At 37.8% G+C, this 18,192-nt stretch overlaps 1 protein-coding gene across 7 annotated transcripts in view; it reads left to right on the top strand.

Annotated features, from left to right (window-relative positions):
* UBR3 (ubiquitin protein ligase E3 component n-recognin 3) overlaps positions 1–18,192 on the top strand; it is a 113,988-nt gene that overhangs the window by 78,435 nt on the left and 17,361 nt on the right. For all 7 annotated transcript variants that reach the window (XM_062004428.1, XM_062004423.1, XM_062004424.1 and 4 more), the window contains 2 exons: positions 6,844–6,949; positions 14,687–14,787. In XM_062004428.1, coding sequence (XP_061860412.1) covers positions 6,844–6,949; positions 14,687–14,787 — 207 coding nt within the window. The remainder of the gene's footprint in view (positions 1–6,843; positions 6,950–14,686; positions 14,788–18,192) is intronic.

The raw sequence follows: 18,192 nt of genomic DNA on the forward strand, positions 1-18,192 counted from the left end.
TAATATGAAGTAGAATGTAAATTATTAGAATATTGAATAAAGATGTCTTGTTCTTTCTGTCATTTTCTAAATTATGTCAGCTTTTTTCTTGTAAGAACCTTTTTTTCTGCCATAACTCGTCTTTGGGATTTTTTTTGCAATTTGAAAAATCTTTCTTAAATTTTCTTTCGTAGAAACTCCAGAACCTTCATTGTTCTGAAATCTTTAATATTTGGTAAAGCACTTCTGGTTGACAGAAGTACATTCTTTTTCCCAAATGAATAGAAAATCTTTTTAGTCTTCTACTGGAGTATAAATTGCTAGGAATGGATGTTTTCTTTTGTTAGGAAAAAATTGAAAAGGCTGGGAGAATACTGCTACTACTAATGCTCGTTTAAATCAAGCTTATGCAGCAGTAGGAGCACATTCAGTAGTAAAAATATCAGAAAGCTTGGGCCCACCTCTGCCTTTTGGTACATGATTTGCAGACAGTGCTCTCCTCATCATGTGCTGTTCTGTCCACGTCATCTCTAGGATAACAGCCTTCTGGTACTGCCAGGAAATGTAATTCAATTGATTTCATTTGTGTGTTGTGATTTGTGAAAAATAGGTTTAAGTCCTACTGCACATTGTCTCCCCCCCACCATCATGACTTTCCTTTCCCATCAAAGTGGTTGAAAAATGCACGTGTTAAAAGAACATTACTAGATAGCTATTTGCAAATTTGAAGCATTTAATAAAATCAAGGCTCTACATTTGGATTACAATATCTTTTTAATCATATACTTACCTAGTAAGATAGACACTTTCACTCTGAATTTTAGCAATTTACTGGATGCATTGCCTATTTTACAGCATGTTATTTGAAAGACCATGATGAGCAGCTTAGAGTGGAGAACTCATCTTAAAATTGAAAAGCTTTTGAAATATTTGAAGTTAAAAGATTTGTGATGATGCTACACAGACTAAGAGTGCACCTCGGTTTTCACATGGCTTTACTAGCCATAGAAGTCTTGACATGTTAGAAGTTCAGAAGAATGTGTGCAGAAAAATGGCCTGTAATCTGTAAGGTCCCATTTTTATCTTACTGATAGATTTTTCAAAGTCAGCAGATTTCAGACATTATTTTAAGATAAAAGTGGAAGGAAATACATTCATTGCATCCTGAAACAGTATGAAATGTTAGACATCATCATTGGTATCAAATTTGTGTGGCAGGTACCTATTTAAGAGCATATAGAAAAGATAGTGTTTTTTTTTCTCATGGCGTTTTATCACCAAGTAATGTCAGAAAGTGCTGGAAGATGATGACTTGCAGAGAATAGTTGAACCACCCGAGTGCTGGGCAGCTTCCTTGGTGTACATCCCTATAGCTCTATTGTTTCTTGGAACTGTATCAGTTGACACCAAGGGAGGCACTACTCCAAAGATGGGTTTTTTTTGGTTTGGATTTTTTTTTTAGGGAGGAAAGGAGGGAAGGAAAAAGGAAGGGATATTATTTTACAGGTGGTCATAAAAAAAAATATTTGGGAGGAGGGGTTTGTTTTTTAGTTATAAGTTGGATTGGTAGTATGCAGATCCTTGGTGCCCATCTATTGATGCTAACTTTGAACAAGCAGTTTTTTTCACTGTTGTGGTCTAAAACCAGCCAGTGACTAAGCACCACCACCCAATGGGATGGGGAGCAGAATCAGAAAAGAACAAAAAGGAAAACTCACAGGTTGAGATAAGAACAGTTTACCAACTAAAATGAAATATAATAATAGCAATAATCATAATAAATATATAATAATGTAATGAAAATAAATAAAATAAAAGAGAGATGGAGAAACAAGAAAAGGAAAAGAAAAAGCCCTGAACAAGTGATACCAAATTTAACTGCTCCCCACTCACTGACTGATGGCCGAGCAGCGATCCACACCTTTGTGCCAGCTCTTGCAGTTTCTATACTGGGCAAGACACTCTGTGGCATGGAATAGCCTTTTGGCCAGTTTGGGTCAGCTCTCGTGGCCATGCTCCCTCCCAGCCTCTTGTGTCCCATCAGCCCACTTGCTTGCAGGGCAGGATGAGAAGCAGAAAGGGCCTTGATGCTGTGCAAACCCTGCTCAGCCATAACCAAAACATTCCTGTGTTATCAATGCTGTTTTGGTCACAAATCCAAAACAAACCCCTGTGCCAGCTACCAGGAATAAATTTAACCCTATCTCAGCTAAAACTAGGCCACTACTCACCACCAGAGATCCTAACTATTTCTGAGAAGCCTTGGTATGCCATTCATACCTAGTGTGGGAGAGGCAAAGTTAGATACCCTTACAATTCTGTTGCTAAAGTTCATTTCATACACGGGCAAGTTTGGTGTTGAGGATAATTAACTGCTTCATCAGCAATTAAGGCTTAAGATTTTGCAACAACTATTCATGTTGATTTAATAGGCTTTTCCTGACCTTCACATTTTTTTTTTCTTCACTGATTCCAATCTACTGGATCAGTGATGAATGAGGAGATGCTGTCAGCAGGTCTTTGCAACTATTGCTAAGTGGACTATATAAATCTGTTACAAGGAGAAAAAAAGTTCTTCAATCTCCTTATTAACAGTCAAGTCCCACCGGGTTGTATTGAGCGTTTTTTGTTATAATTTACAGTCTTCTTGACAGTCACAGGAGCCTTTAGGAGAAGGGGGCAATGTCTCAAGTTTGGTAAGATCCTCACTCAGCAGCTGAGACAAGAATGTTTTCATTTCCACTTGTTTTGATCTTTTGACATTGTCAATATGAATAGTCATTTCTAGAATGAAAAAACAGAAGAGTGGATCAAAACAGCAAAGTAGAGATTTTCATGACAGCAATATGTGTTATCTACATACTTCTAAAACATAGAGTCTGGGAAATAAACATATCTAGACTTTTGCAGGCAAAAATAGAGTCAGCTAATTCCTTAATTATTACAGCACATTGCTATGCTTTGTAGAAGAAGCATTAATAACAGGAAAAATCCATTTATTTCAACTTGGGGAATCTGAAAGATTATTTTCTAGTCAAGAGACTGGAAAAAAGAAAAGAAATAAAGGCAACAAAACTCATGTAGAAATTTGAGACCATTTTGGCAGAAACCAAGCCAAGATAGCGAGACCAAAACTTACACCTGCATGTAACTTCCTAAATCACTTATTTTTGTCTGTTCAGCACAGCATTTTTGTAAATTATTCTGTTTATCAGTTTCTTGTCTGGTCATGCTTCTAAATTTAGTCTTTTGTGCTGTGCCTACCACACTAGACCTGAAAAGAGCTGTGAAATCACCTTTATAGACTCCTGCTTTATGCTCTGTGGCATAGGAGAATATTAAGAGCTGGGTCAACATCTGTAAAATCAGTCTGCTTTAATACTAAAGAATGCAGCTGAAGGTGCTAGTGCAAGCAGTGTGGTTATGTAGATGAAATACCCATTATCTCTGTTTTTTTTATAAGAGGAGCAGTGTTAGAACACTTTTTCTAATAGCTTCATTCCCAGTGCTCTTTTCCTTTGAGTTGCTATTTTGAAAGTACCAATTCCAGTTGAGTTTATTGCTGCTCTATCAGAACAGGATAACTGAGAAGTAGAGCTGGTATTGAGGAGTGAAAAGAAGAGAATGTACCAAGAACAGCAGTGTATGGAACAATATATTTATTTTCATAATTTTTAGAAATGGAATTAGGAAAGCTAACAGAAATCAAAGCTAATGTCTAACTGCTAATGTAGATTATTCTATTAAGTGTGTTATATGAGATTTACAAAGACTATCTAAATAAGTTGGGAGAATTAAGGCAGCACTGCTTTAATATTTGAGTTGCATGAATATGTTTTAAAGCCAGTAATAATCTCTTCCACATAAATGTCTGCATCTTGGAATCCTGCCAAGGGCCTGATTCCCTATAGCAATAGGTTATATTTTTCATTTATTCTTTTTTTTTTCTATTTATTCAACTTAACTGGATGCAACTTATCTCAAGAATTACAAAGTTATAAGAAAGGACCCTATCCAAATTCTTTTCACTGGTTACTTTTCTTGATTTGTTATCAATAAACCTGTAATTCTTATTTTATCATTCTCTTTGTTGCTGCTGCTGCGCTCCCTAAGGTTAATACCAAATTTTAAGAGTGTTATTTTGGAGACTCAGAGCCACACGTAGATTCCCAGAGAGGTTTGGCCATAAGCTGTACTGTGAGTGGTGGAGGGGTTGAGGTTATGGCCTTCCTTTCCATTCTTCACTAGACTAGGCCACATGGTTGTTTGTGGGCTGTTGTCATGTTACTGTTTTGCTGCTACTTGCAAGTATCTAAGTAGGGTGTAAAGCTTCTAAGTAGGGTGTAAGAAAATGGGAGGATATTCTGCATTGTTATGTTTCTGTTTCGGAATGATACATTCACACAAATACACAAGAAAAAAACCTCGCTTTCATTTGGCTAAAACCAGATTTCTGCCAGTTCCTCAAGCGTTAAGAATGAGGTGAAACACCAGGAACCTGGTGCACAAAGAAGCTGCCAGTTCTAGATATCTGTGCTCTGATGTTTTCGTTGGCTTTCTCCACTACTCTGTAGTAAACGTGAGGTGAAGCAATTGAAGTCACTGGGCTGTAAAACAGAAGAACTCTTGTAAGGAAATACACCTTCTTATGGCCAGTGCTTAGTCGGTGTCCGTTGGCGGGAGGCTGCGCGGCGAATGCGGCGGCCTGCCGCAGGGCGCCCGCCAGGGGGCAGTGTTACCCCTCCGGGCCCCGCGTGTGGCCGCTCGGCCCCGGTCCGGCGGCGCGCGGGCTGTGCCGTTACGTGCCCAGGAGCGATGGCTGCCGTGCTCGCCAGCTAAACATACTGTCCTGCGGGGCTGCTAAACGTTTTCCGTTCAGATTCAGTCGACGGTAGAATGTATCTTGTCTCATAAATGTCACGCCCTTGGAGATAAAAAATAAATTCTCTGGTACTAGAATGTGATGCTTGCCTGCTTGATTTTATGTCGGTAAAAGTAACAGTAAAATAGCTATTAAAGGAACAAAGGGTTAATTAATTATACTAAGCCCTTCCTTTTTTTCCTTCCCTGTAGTTGCTCGTCATTGTTTGAGGCAAGGAGCAGATTGTGAAAAAATGACTTTCCTTTTAGTAACAGAGAGGCATTCATGGGTTTAATTCCAAATAAAACTATAGTGGCTTTCTTGGGTTTTTTACTATTATTTTGATGAAATGATCAGTATATTTTCAGGGTTTTGTAGTTTGTCAGCAAAGCAATGTTTTGCTAGAATCTCTTGTCAGGAGAAAAGATTACTTATTTTGTCCTCGTTGACAGTTTTTATTCAGAAAGCAGGTGACGGCAATCAATCCTAATGCCATCTACATCTCCAATTATTTTTCAAACCCCAGGAGCTAATTACAGCCCTCAGGCTCTGGCAGTCAGCTGACTTCATCATGCGCCTTTTTTTGGCTATTGCGTACCTCTGAGTAATTGTCTATTTATGGGAAATAAATTAATAGCTGCTATTTCTACTTAAAAAAGAGGACCTGTGAGTGTGTAGGCTGAGCAAGTGGGTTGTCGAGAGAAGTGAGAGAGATTAAGAGAAGAGGTGGGAAAATGGAAAGAATAAAAGGGGAGGCAGTGGGGAAGAAGGTAGCAAGATAGTAAAGGAAAAATTTAAAGTAAAAGGGAGTAAGGAAGCAGGATCCCAGAAAGCTGAACAGGAGAAACAGACATCATAGCAAATAACAAGATACGGTGTGACAGGAGGACAAAGTGAGCAAAATTGTAGGAAATAGGATTTTTAAATATAATTTTGATATAAAAGATGGATTTCTTTCCCCAAACTGTGTTATAAACACAGAAAAAGAAATGAAGGCTGGGATTTTTACTGTATATACCTCCCTGAAAATGCTGTCAACTTAGATGATGCTGGTCTTCTTGGCTTGCTCAAGGGGAGAAAGGATTAGGTGTTATCTTCATTTGTGTGAGTCATATGGTTCATAGATAATTGAAAACTCTGCATTTTAATATATATACTGCAATAGTATGCATGAATAATAAACTAAGCATCCTTTGCTTAAAAGGTTCTAGAAGTATTTTGCAAATGATGGTTTTGACACAGTGGATGTACAGAAGGTTTTGGATTGACGAAAGTGAGCAAACTTTGCCTGCCTTAGATTTGTATAGACGAATCTATGACATTATAAAGACTGACTTGACTTTAGTGTCATTTTAGTGTGGTCATAAGTTTGAGGTATTTTTCTTTTCTAAAAGTTTTGCCTAGAAAATAACCTCATGAAGGCAGAAGGAATAACAACCTTTTAGTGATGAAGAGCCAAAAGGCTCCTGCCATAGCAAGAACTTCTAGCAACTTTAAGATAATTTTAAATATGTTGTGCACAAAACTTAACCATGGGAGAGAGGAGTAAAAGCTGTGTGTTAGAAGCATGTCACTATGTTTAGAGCAGCTGTTTTGGAAATGACAGCTTCTGGCATGAACTGGAGAGGGAAGTGATAGCAACATGGAACCTTTGCACATAACAGCATATGAAACAGGATTCTTAAAAAGACCTGTAATGAAGTATGTGCAACTGGTGTTTTATGGGCACTGAAACAACTGAGGTCTGATCAAAGTTTTATAAATAACCTGTTTCTGAACTTCAGGAGAGATTTTTTTCCCCCTATATTCGTGTATGTGTTCTCTGCTTTTATTGAAATCTTTCTTCAAAACCTTTTTTTATAAAAAATTGCAATTGTTAGGACACCAGCTTATTTAAAATGAGATGACAGACTTTTCAGAACTTGGTAAAATGAATGGCAGCTTAATGTAAAACACTTTGTGTTATTGCATGTAATAATCAGTAACCTATCTTTACCTTTCAGATCAGCTGTTCCACGTGTTGGCCATGCACATGCGCCTCTACAGTATAGACTCTGCTTACAATCCCTGGAGAAAATTAACCCAGCCGACGCTGGATAAAAATTCAGAGCAAGTATTTTAATTTACCAAATGCCAGTCTTACCTTCTGAAAGAAACATCCTTACAGAGAGACTTTTGGTAATCTCCTGTCTCAATTTAAATTCCCTGTGAGGAAGACTGATGAACTTAACATCTAAAAATTGTATGTATCTATTTGTAAAAGTAAATGTACAAATATCTTTTACATAAAATATGACACGTTCCAGTCTTGAGTTGAACCTAAGTGCAATGCTTGCAAGATTATGCACATGCGAATTTAATAGTTTTGGGTAAGGGAACAGGTGCGGTGCTGTTCTTGGTACAGATGCTAGATGAAATTTACATAAAAATGAAGTTCTTAAATAGCTTACTAAAAGTTGGGCAAGGACCAATAGCTGTTACAAAAATAACATGAATAGGCCTAATATATGTGAGAAATAATTCTGTTTGAAGCAAAAAAAATTCATCATGCTTGTCATTTAAACAAGTTATTCACCTGAGTTTGCTCTTAAAACATTAACCTTATACGTAGAGCTTTACAAGCATTAACAGTATAGTAAATGGAAATGTGTATTTTTGTTTCTCAAGGACTCATCTCCCTACTTGACTTAGGACCTTTCACTCTTCAGATTCTACCTTGACAGTGAGAAGAAAGCTTTCTTGTCTAAAACCAGATTATTATTTTTCCTCATACGAGGAAAACAGTGATTTATTCCCACCCCCTCCCCGCTCTTGACCCTTTGAGCATCTTCCTCATAGCTAAAGTTTCCACTTTGGAGCTTGCAGTAACACTGAAAAGACTGTCTTTTTAGTGCTTGTCCAGTTGTGTATTTGTTAATGTTTCTACTAACAAGATCCTGAGGTGGGGAGTATTGTTGAGTTTTGAAAATTCATCTAGGATAGTGATGCCACAGTCCTAATCTGGAAATTAGGCCAAATTATTTAAACATTAAACAGTAGGTCATTGCAGTAATTAGACTAGATTAACAGATTAGTTTATAAACCATGAGCAGAACAGAGTAGTAAGAATTTAATAACATGAAAGCCTGTGTTATTCCGTATGTGTTCAAGGCATTTTGAGAATACATTTTCATGCGCTTCTGCCCTGACCTAGATTAATCAGTGAAACAAGGTTAATAAATTTGGTGTATGGTTGGCTGAGTTATACCAGGCAAAATTAAGATCATGTTGATAGGCTGTTGGCAGTCAAAATGATTGTGATCATGCACTACTCATATTGGTATTTGAGGAGCTTGCCGGTTTTGGAAGCAGCTATTCACAGAGGGGCTGCTTTTTCTGCACATGCAAATTTTTTTCCCCTTGCAAACTCGATGGAATTCACCATGCATCACCCACATCAAGCTTGAATTGCTGCAAGTTGGATTTCATTAGGCAATATTTTGAATCACCTCAAAGTGAGTGGTACTGTAGATCATAATGGCTTACTTTACAGCAGAGGTTGTGTGTAGGAAATGCATTTGAACAGTTCTCTTTGTTTTCTGCGCTGTTTTTTAAAATTTCTTGGTAGACTTGCTGATATTGGTTTGGCACTAAGTTCTAAATGGTTTAGGAAGCAGTAACTGAGAGATGATACGTTTTGCCATGAAATAGTTCACTGTTGAGAGGTACAGATGCTATTAAGCTGGATGTTTTTTTGCTCACCCCTTAAAATGTTTTTCTGGGTCTCTGCAGGCCACAGAACCTGGGGACATGTTTTCAATGTATGAATTAGAGCCTAAAGTGGGTATCTGTAATTGTATTTTAGCAATGTGGAGTCGTAGTTTCACTTGAAGATGGCATTCATATGATTAGTGTGTGTAATCTAATCTCATACTTCTTCATTACACAACTTTTTGAGAAATACAGAATAGCAATTTTTTTCTGGCACGGGAACGAGTGCTCAGAGCAATTAAGTGATACACTACTGCAAACTGCAGAAGATTAAGAGGGTGGTGGAGAAATACAACTGCAGATTTACGATGTGGATACACTAAGGGAAATGGTTGAGTCACCATATCTGGAGATACTCCTAAGACGTGTAGATGTGGCACTTGGGGACATGGTTTAGTGGTGGATGTGAAAGTGTTGGGTTAATGGTTGGACTCAATGATCTTAAAGTTCTTTTCCAGTCATTTGACTGTATGATTCTAAGTAATCCGAATCATCAGACTGGCTGGTACATGAGACTATAATAAACACTTGTAGAAGCAATAGGAAAGGATTTGTACTATCTGTGTGATTCCAAACAATTTAACATCAGGAAAGTCACAGGATCAAAATAACTTTAAACCAACATGGCATATCTTTCTGTTAGATTTTTACTTTAAATGATTATTTTAATTGAAAGCAACTTTACAGAGCAGTTTTTTTTCTTTGTTTCGTTCTGAAAATTACCTTTTAAAATAAATAATCTGTGAGATACAAGTACCATTATATTTTCACCCTGATTTAAGTGTAGTAACTTTATTTAAATACATAAATACTTACCATTAAAATTACCCAGGTTGTTTTCCACAACCCAGCTATCGTTTGTAATTCATGCCTTACATTTCATGTGTTTGGAAGAACTGATCCAAAGGAATTTCTGAAGACTCTCATACAATTGCTCTACTATACTTACCAAAGCCCGTGTTTGTGCATGGTATCATCATCTATAGCTGTACATAGATTGCTCTGTAATTGAAAATAGCAGATGAGTGGAAAGATAGGAGGAAGCTCATGCAGTCACACCAAGGTAAAGCAGAAATAAAGACATTTTGAACAAGAGTATACCCTATCAAAAAGGGCCTAAATAATGCAAACTGTTTGAAGGAAGAGTGGGAGAAAAGATAAAGCAAAGTCTGATGAACTGTGAATGGTATAGTGGATTCTTTCTTCTGTGCAGTTTGTGTTGTCAAATATAATATACCCTTGGTCCCACAGGCTATGCTTAAGCAAATTGTTCTACCAAGGGCAGATCTGGTTTCAATGGTGATCAAATAAACAATTACTGTGGTGTAAATGGGGAATAATAGCTTCTAGCAGGGGAGCAGAGAAGGAGCAGCTGGAGGCAATAATTACTAAACCCAGATGTGAATTTAATGGACTAAACAGCCAGAGTTTCAGGAATGGCAAACCTGAAATAAAAGGATATATGTATATCTCTATCAAGGCTGAGATTTTTGTGTCTGCTTTGACACAAAATATTTTGTCAAAGAATGATTCAGTAAAGCATTAAGGAGCTTTGCAGAAGTGCTTGCAGGGGGGGAATTTGCATGATAAACTGAAACGTGAAAACACAAAAATGTTTTGCTGTTGTTTTGTTCTAAGCTAGATTGCTTCAGTGATTGTTTATAGTGTCATACTGGGGCAACAAACTGCAGCACAGGGATGGGAATGAGCAGCTCTGTGTAGGAACCTCTTAAGTCATGTCTCCATCACAGGAAGTGTTGTGAAATAGTCCAAAATAGAGTATGATGATGGGTCAATGGGGTTTAGTTAGGTTTGTGTAAAAGGTGGTATATACGTATATGTTATACATATATGTGCTGCAACAGGACTTAAGTGATATATTCCATAACATGCAAATACTGCCTGGAACACCAGTGTCTCAGGACATATGTTACCATGCAGAAATTTCAACAGTAATTCCAGCTTCAGAAATACTTGGTCTTGGCTGTTTCTTCCTTCCCCTATATTGTAGCTAATCATCTTCAGCTGTGCTGATGGAACTTGAGCAGGCTGCATTGTGAACAAAGTCAAGGGACTAATCCATGATTTTGAAAAGGGTAATTTGAATAAATTTGGAAACGGGTGACAAGGGAGCACTGGGGGCACAGTGATGGAAGAGAGAATGGGAGTGCCTAATGTTAGCAGTCAGTGAAATCCTGTGTTGTGTAATGAGAAATGACCTGCTGCAAAATCTGTTGTGACACAATGGAGAGCAAGTATGAAATTGTGACTATATCCTAGAGTGATGCCAGAATAAACAGCAGAGTTTTACTTTCTTATCATGACAATCAGAAGCTGTGTATTACTCTGACCTTTCTGCAGGCTGGGATTTGTGGGCTGTATTTCCCATATTGCAAGTACTGAAGAGAATATAAATTTGCCCTGGTTGATTAAGCTTTTGTTTAGCTGTATCCATATACCTCTGTCTTAGATTTTCTGTATTGATCAGTTTGAAGAGGTGTGAGGCTCAACTTCCACTTTATTTAATTTCTAACTTTTTTACGAATTGGAGTTAAGATCAAAATTGATTTGAGAGAACCGGGGAACAGAAGCATATATAGAAGGAGAGGCTACACTAAATGCCATTCATTTCAAAGTAGAACAGAATTTTCTGTTCCTCTGAATCTCTTCCCAAATAAGTGATTCCTGTATAACCTCTATTAGGAGGAGGATGCAGAATACAGAAGCAGAGTTGCTCTGCTGTCAGCTGATAGACAGCTCTGGTATTGGCACAGGGAGTGGTGCAGCCCAGTTACCTTGGACTCAAGGAGAGGTCAATTCCATAGAGAAAGTCAAGCAATGCATTTTTCATTTTGGTTCACGTTTATATTGTGATGTACAATTTATTTCCACTTCCCCCCCCCCTTTTCTTAATGGAGACAGCATACAGCTGTAATACATTTGAATAATTTTCTATTACTTTGGCCCCATCTGAAATTGTACTTGCTTTCCTTTTATTCAGTGCTTCTGTGATACAATTTTTTGTAAAGTCAGATTTATCAGGCTTTCACATATGCATTGGGGATTAACAGGATGGGCAATTTCCATAAAACACATTTCTAAACAAATTGTATAAATTCAGTTTCAGTGTCATAATGAAGAAGTTGCTTAGGCACTTAACAAATGACAGAACAGTTTTTAAGTGCTTCATATGCTGCAGTGCTTGACGTAAACGGAAGCAGCTTATCTAAAACCCTGACATTTAATGTAGCTTTACTTCTCCAATTAATATTAAATGAATTCTTTAGACAAATAATTCAGTTGGTCCAGTATGTGAAAATTAGCTCATTTATTTGTGATGTTGCCAGTCAATCACAGTATTCTGCATCTATGAAAATACTTCCTAATTTTGTGAGAAGTGGTATTGGACCTAATTGTTATATAACTTAAATGATATTGATGTTGATGCCCCTGTTGGAAAGAAGTGTTAAACTAAATGTGACCAGAGGGAGTTAATTATTTGTTTGAGTGTTATTCCAGTTTTTTCCCCAAAATTTTCATGTATGAATTAAAAATGAAAGGTGAGAAGTAATTTAAAAGATGTCCATGGCTTTAAAGTCATTACATAACATGGGTTATCTTAAAACTCTGTGTCGTAGATCAGGAGATAGAACTAAGTGCAGAGAGACTGAGATGAGCATCTTCTTTGTCTGCAGAATTTTGAAAATGAGACTTGATAGGGTGATACAATTTTTTTTCCTCCTTTGTTTTCTTTAGAATTCAATATACTGATGTTTAGGACATTTGGGGTTTTGTTTAGTATGCTCCCACATATAAATATGTATATTAGAGCGTTTTAAAGCAAAATCATTGGTTATAGCAAAAGACTTTATGGATAGTGTTTATTCTGAAGCCATTCAGGTTCATTAATTCCAAAGGACTGGTTAGACTGTGTTTTCTGCAAGTTCATTTTATGTGACCCAGTCCATTTGTGCTCATTCTCACAATTGGGAGTGCTACGTAAAATAACCGGAAACTTTAGGTATTTAATAAATGTACTGATTCAGAATGTGCCTTACTGAGCTGGGAGAGAATAGTTAGAAAATGATAGTTAGGTTACTTAATATGACCAAAGTTGTTCTTGTAATCTTCCTCTTAAATGACTACTTCTCAGTGTTAAAAGTCATATCACAGATGACTCCTAGCAGTGCTTTTGGTGGAGAGATGTCTGAGTTTTCAAGAAATTAGTAACTATATAGGAGTCACCTTCCAAAAGCAGCGTCATGTTTATGTGCCTCAAAGATGACGAACTAGTTGCATCCCCAAAAGCTATTAGAAGGCACAAAGGAAGGGTCTTAGGGATGCATCCACATCCCATTGCATGTGGACAGCCTTTTTTAGTACATGGTCTCTGCAAGAGCTCAGTTTATCTGTTCTGTGTGTGTGGTAGGGGACTTGTTGCTAAGAGAGGCATGAGCTAAGCTAATGGGGGAGCCGGTGCTCACAACAAAAGAAGGCTTAAAGTGTCTTGTCTGTACATTTCCTAAATCTTATTATTTTTGTACAGAAACTTGGGCACTTGCTGCAAGGCTTAAGAAAGCTTCACTGGGATCTCTGTGGTCCACAATGTCTTGCAGAACAACCAGAAGGAGGAGAGTGAAGCAGATCTCAGTGAGGATTGAATGTGGTTTTTCAGTACAACCATCTAGCTCTTCATCAGCTGTAGCTTTCCTCCAAGATAGTTAAGATTGTGTAGCAGGTGAATGTGGTTTGGTTTCCTGACATTTTTATGGAGGGCCCCGTGAAGAGTCACATGGCATCAAGGCTTATAGCTGTGCTAAATATGGGAAGTTTCTGCCAGGAGAGGGAGAATTGTTTTTCCTGCAGTTTCTGACCAGTAAGATGATCACAAAAGAGGAGGGGAAAAAAAAAAATTGAAAAGCCTAAGGAGCAACAGAAAGAATGCCCCTCCAGAAGGACAGCATTTCAGTTACACAACACCCTGAAGGGAGCTGGGTAGCGCTTTCATTTGCAACATTTCTGTCTGTTTGTAAGAAGTCTGTTTTCCTTGGGAGATGCAGGGTTAGTTATACTAAGGCCTCACAATACAGCTCCTGTAGCAGTAAATATCTTAGGCAAACATCTCCTCCTTAGTTACTCAGTTGGCATTTAGCAGCTGACTAGCCAGCATCAGCTTTGTTTGGCAACAGGAGTAAGAACTCAAACAGCACTTTCTTTGGTGCATATCACAGAAGGAGAAAAGTGACAACAGACAATGTGTATTGCATTGTAACCAGCTGCTTCTACTTGAGATTTCCTTCACGCTCTGCATCCATTAGAGGAGCGAATGATTTTACACCATTTTGACTCAGTGATTGAACCTACAGAATATTGTTGATTGGAATATTGTTGAAAATTGCTACACGAAGCTAGAAAAATACTACTTCCTCTCTGCAAACATTTTCTGCTTTTACATAGAAGACTCCAAGGTGATTTTATGTCAATCAATGCATCTGACTACTTCAAAAGTTTGCAGCATCTCTTTATGTGCTTATTTGCTGTCCTAGTCATTTAAGGGTTTTAACAAAGACTTTGCAAGATTGCATAATCCCACCTGTGTGTGATGGCTGCCTGAGCCTGCATTTCCTCATGTAAAGGAAAGCAATACTTTTTCTAAGGTCTCTGTGTTTTCCAACAGGAGTAATCTCCGTAACATTAATGTCATTTGAGGATTCAGCATGTATATGTGTATACTTGTGAAATGCTGTGCTTTGGAAATAATGAAATTATTATGTTACTATGTAGTGTATTTTCTTATTTTATAACATAAGTTCTAAAAGTAAAACCCTGAATGTTCCTTGAGTCTGTATGTAGAAATAACTAGGTCAGGCAGTTTTGGCAAGTTTATCTAGAACCAGCTACCCAAATGGTAACTTCCTCACGAGTTATTCCCATCCATTATTAACATGAAACGGTTTCAAAATCAAGATCAGATAGCAAATTATCAGGTATTTAGCTTGTATAAGCATTCTATCAAATGTAATACTACTTAAAATATGAAAACTAAAAATTGGTATGTAGTATTAGAAGTGATTTTCCTTCGCATTTTCTTTCCAGGCTGTTAAGTGAAGAGCTTCCAGAAGTTCCTGTGCTTTACAGAGATGTCTCATCCCTTCTGCTTATCCAGATTTTAACCATGCCTCAACCATTGCACAAAGGTATGCTAAAAAAAATAATGTGTATTTAGGTGATTATGTATATGAGGCTGCAGTAAGGGTGTTTTCCAGGACGGTAAATCAGAGTTGGTCTACTGTGTATTCTGAAATAACATTTTAGCCTTATCTACAGAAGGTGGTGTTGAACAGAAATTTCTGTTGCGGGTTGACAGGCTTATCTGTCTTCTTGCCATAAGGTCAGCCTATTCAGTAAAGACAAGAGCTGAGCAAAACTATTAAGTGAAGTAAAAGTGTCCTTTGTTTGACCTTCATCTCTTTGCTTAGAGAGGCAGCTCAATACTTTTAAGTTGAACTCAGTGCCTATGGGTGAAAGATTGTAATTGAGTTTGAATTTCTGAGTTTAAACTGCAGTAGTCTTACATAATAGGTCTTATACGAACATTATAATTGCTGTAATGTAGCAGCTTCAATAGAGACAGCATATAGTATACTTTGGAATAAATATTAAATAGATATTTAAGAACTACATTTTTCATTACTAAAATGAAAACTGTTCTTAAAATTTCCTTACAAAAAAAATTTGTACTTTTTTTTTTGAACTTGGTCTCTGTCTTGATTATTTGTAGCTATGCCTTCAGTTTAAAATGAGAACAAATAAAAAATTGTCTCTTTACTACTTCACTAACAACATACAGAATATCTGCTTGGGGATGTGTGTAGGAACTTTGGTATCTACAGAGTATTGATAATTTGCGAATAGGTAAACACACAGACTGTTCTGCTTTTGATACATACACCTAAATTACAAAGTACAGCAGAAGCTCTGTTTCCCCTTCAAGAGTTGTTCAGTCCTCACTATTGAATGTTCAAGTTCAGCTCCCATGACTTTTCTATGTACCTGTTAACATTGTGGATTATGTGTCTTGGATTCAGTGTACATGTTTATGGATTGTGTCCAATAAATGATAAGAATATGAAAATACCAGGAGAAAACCAAATTTCAATTGGAAGCTCATTGTCAAAAATACAGGACAGGCTGGGGATTGACCTGCTGGAGAGCAGCGCTGCAGAGAGAGGCCTGGGAGTCCTGGTGGATAATAAACTAACCATGAGCCAGCAATGTGCCCTCATGGCCAAGAAGGCCAATGGCATCCTGGGATGCATCAAGAAGAGTGTGACCAGCAGGTCAAGGGAGGTTCTGCTTCCCCTCTACTCTGCCCTGGTGAGGCCTCATCCAAAGTCCTGTGTGCAGTTCTGGGCTGCCTAGGTCAAGAGGGACAGAGAACTTCTGCAGAGTGTCCAGCGCAGGGCCACCAAGATGATCAGGGGACTGGAGCATCTTCCTTATGAGGAAAGGCTGCGGGACCTGGGGCTGTTTAGTCTGGAGAAGAGGAGGTTGAGGTGGGATCTTATTAATATTTACAAATATCTAAATGGTGGGTATCAGGAGGTTGGGGCATCCCTTTTTTCTATTGTAGCTAGCAACAGTACAAGGAGTAATGGGATGAAGCTGGAGCACAAACAGTTCCATTTAAACATAAGAAAAAACTATTTTACTGTGAGGGTGAGGGAGCCCTGGCACAGGCTGCCCAGGGAGGGTGTAGAGTCTCCTTCCTTGGAGATCTTCAAGACCTGCCTGGATGTGTTCCTGTAGGACCTGATCTAGGTGAACCTGCTTCTGCAGGGGGGTTGGACTAGATGATCTCTAAAGGTCCCTTCCAACCCCTACCATTCTATGATTCTATGAAAAATACACTTTTTTGCAGGGGTTCTTCTTCATTATGTGAGATGGGAGCGACCAGACACCAATACGATGTGCATCAACTCCAAATTTATTGTCACATAATCATCACTTATATACTTTTCCAAATGCTGTATTCGTGCTACAATTCATGACAATTAGTTGATACTAAGGATCACGCACTATGCATAAGGCCTCAAAGTTTCATTTTTGTAACAACTTAGACACCAACCTCATTGTGTTGAACCACCATCCTTATTGTACTTAAAACATCAGCCTTATTGTGCTTAAAATATCACCCCATCTATTTGGCCTTCAGTTAGTTTTCTCTCACACTAGACTATGGTTATGCTTACCTTACATTTTATTTAACTTTATAGTATTGTTAGTTACATATATTGCAATTTGTTAGTCACGTACATGCGATCACAAAATGCTTAATTAAATGCTCTGTTCTGTCTGTGTTGCAGTCTGTAGTTTCCGTTTCCTCTCTGCTCAAGCTTGCTGTCACATAGGCATTCTTTTCTTTTCTTTTTCTGTTGCTGAAGGCTATTCAAAGATGAACTGCTAACTTTCTCTGTCTTTGTCTAACTCCATAACGTTCATTATAGCCCAGGCCCCAACACTTTTTTACTGCAGCTTAACTTAAATTAGGAAGGACTTAGTAAAAGCAATAACCAAAAGTTTAATGAGACTGACGTCCCATCTGAAATACGATGAATTTGATGAAGCCAAGGTTCAAACAGTAGTGTTTTTGTAGTTGAAAAATACCAGTTATGAAAATACACCTCATCGTAGGAAAGTGAACATTCAATTAATAGTAAAGCATCATGTGGAGAATTCTGTAAAATACTACATAGCAGCAGCACATTTTGCCTTTGCTTTTTGGTTTAGTGTATGTTACAGTTGAAATGGTAGGGAAAAGATGAATTTAACCACATCAAATCTATGAAGCATTAAATTGGAAATAAATTGCTATTTATCTTTCTAATTCTTGTTTCATCAAACTGGTTAGACAGAATGCAAAAAAAGTCTTTCATGATTTCTTTGTCCTGAGGTGTAGGATGCAGATCAGAAAAACAGATAGTATGTTTCTTGAGATGTTCTGTAATGAGCGTGTAGATCACAGAGCTGAATTAATTATCATTAATTCTTGGTAAAGAGCTGGGGTATGAAAAGGTAAAATGCTTACGCAGGGTCACGTGGCAGGTCAGTGATAGAGCTCAACAAAATCTACACTTGGCACTGCTGCTTCCTGAACTTTTGGCACTGCCTGATTGTTGATGTGGGAGCTGTGGACGTGGCTGGACATCCATCTGCCACCAGAAGGTTGATGCCTGTGTGCACTGGCAGATAATTCCAGTGTATTCCATTAACAGTTGACTACATTGCAGAAGAGGTGGTAATGGTACAGAGTGCCATGATAATGGTATTAGAACACTTACAGTGAAGGAAGAATCTGTAGGTGTTAGAATCCAGGACAGATTTTTTCGTCTTTTAGCATGGACACTCTCCCATAACGATACTGGTTTTGCAGTATGATTTATTAGGTATGTTGATGTATTCAGAGAAATCGTATTTGTATCTTTATAGGAAACTAAAACTTCTCATCAAGTATTAAATCTCCTTCATGTTTGTACTCAAAATATTTTTTGTTTGCATGGTGTTTTTAAAAAAAAAACACAAAGTGCTCTGTAAGGAGGACC

The sequence above is a fragment of the Colius striatus genome, chromosome 11, assembly GCF_028858725.1.
Source record: "Colius striatus isolate bColStr4 chromosome 11, bColStr4.1.hap1, whole genome shotgun sequence".
NCBI classification, from domain to species: Eukaryota; Metazoa; Chordata; class Aves; order Coliiformes; family Coliidae; genus Colius; species Colius striatus.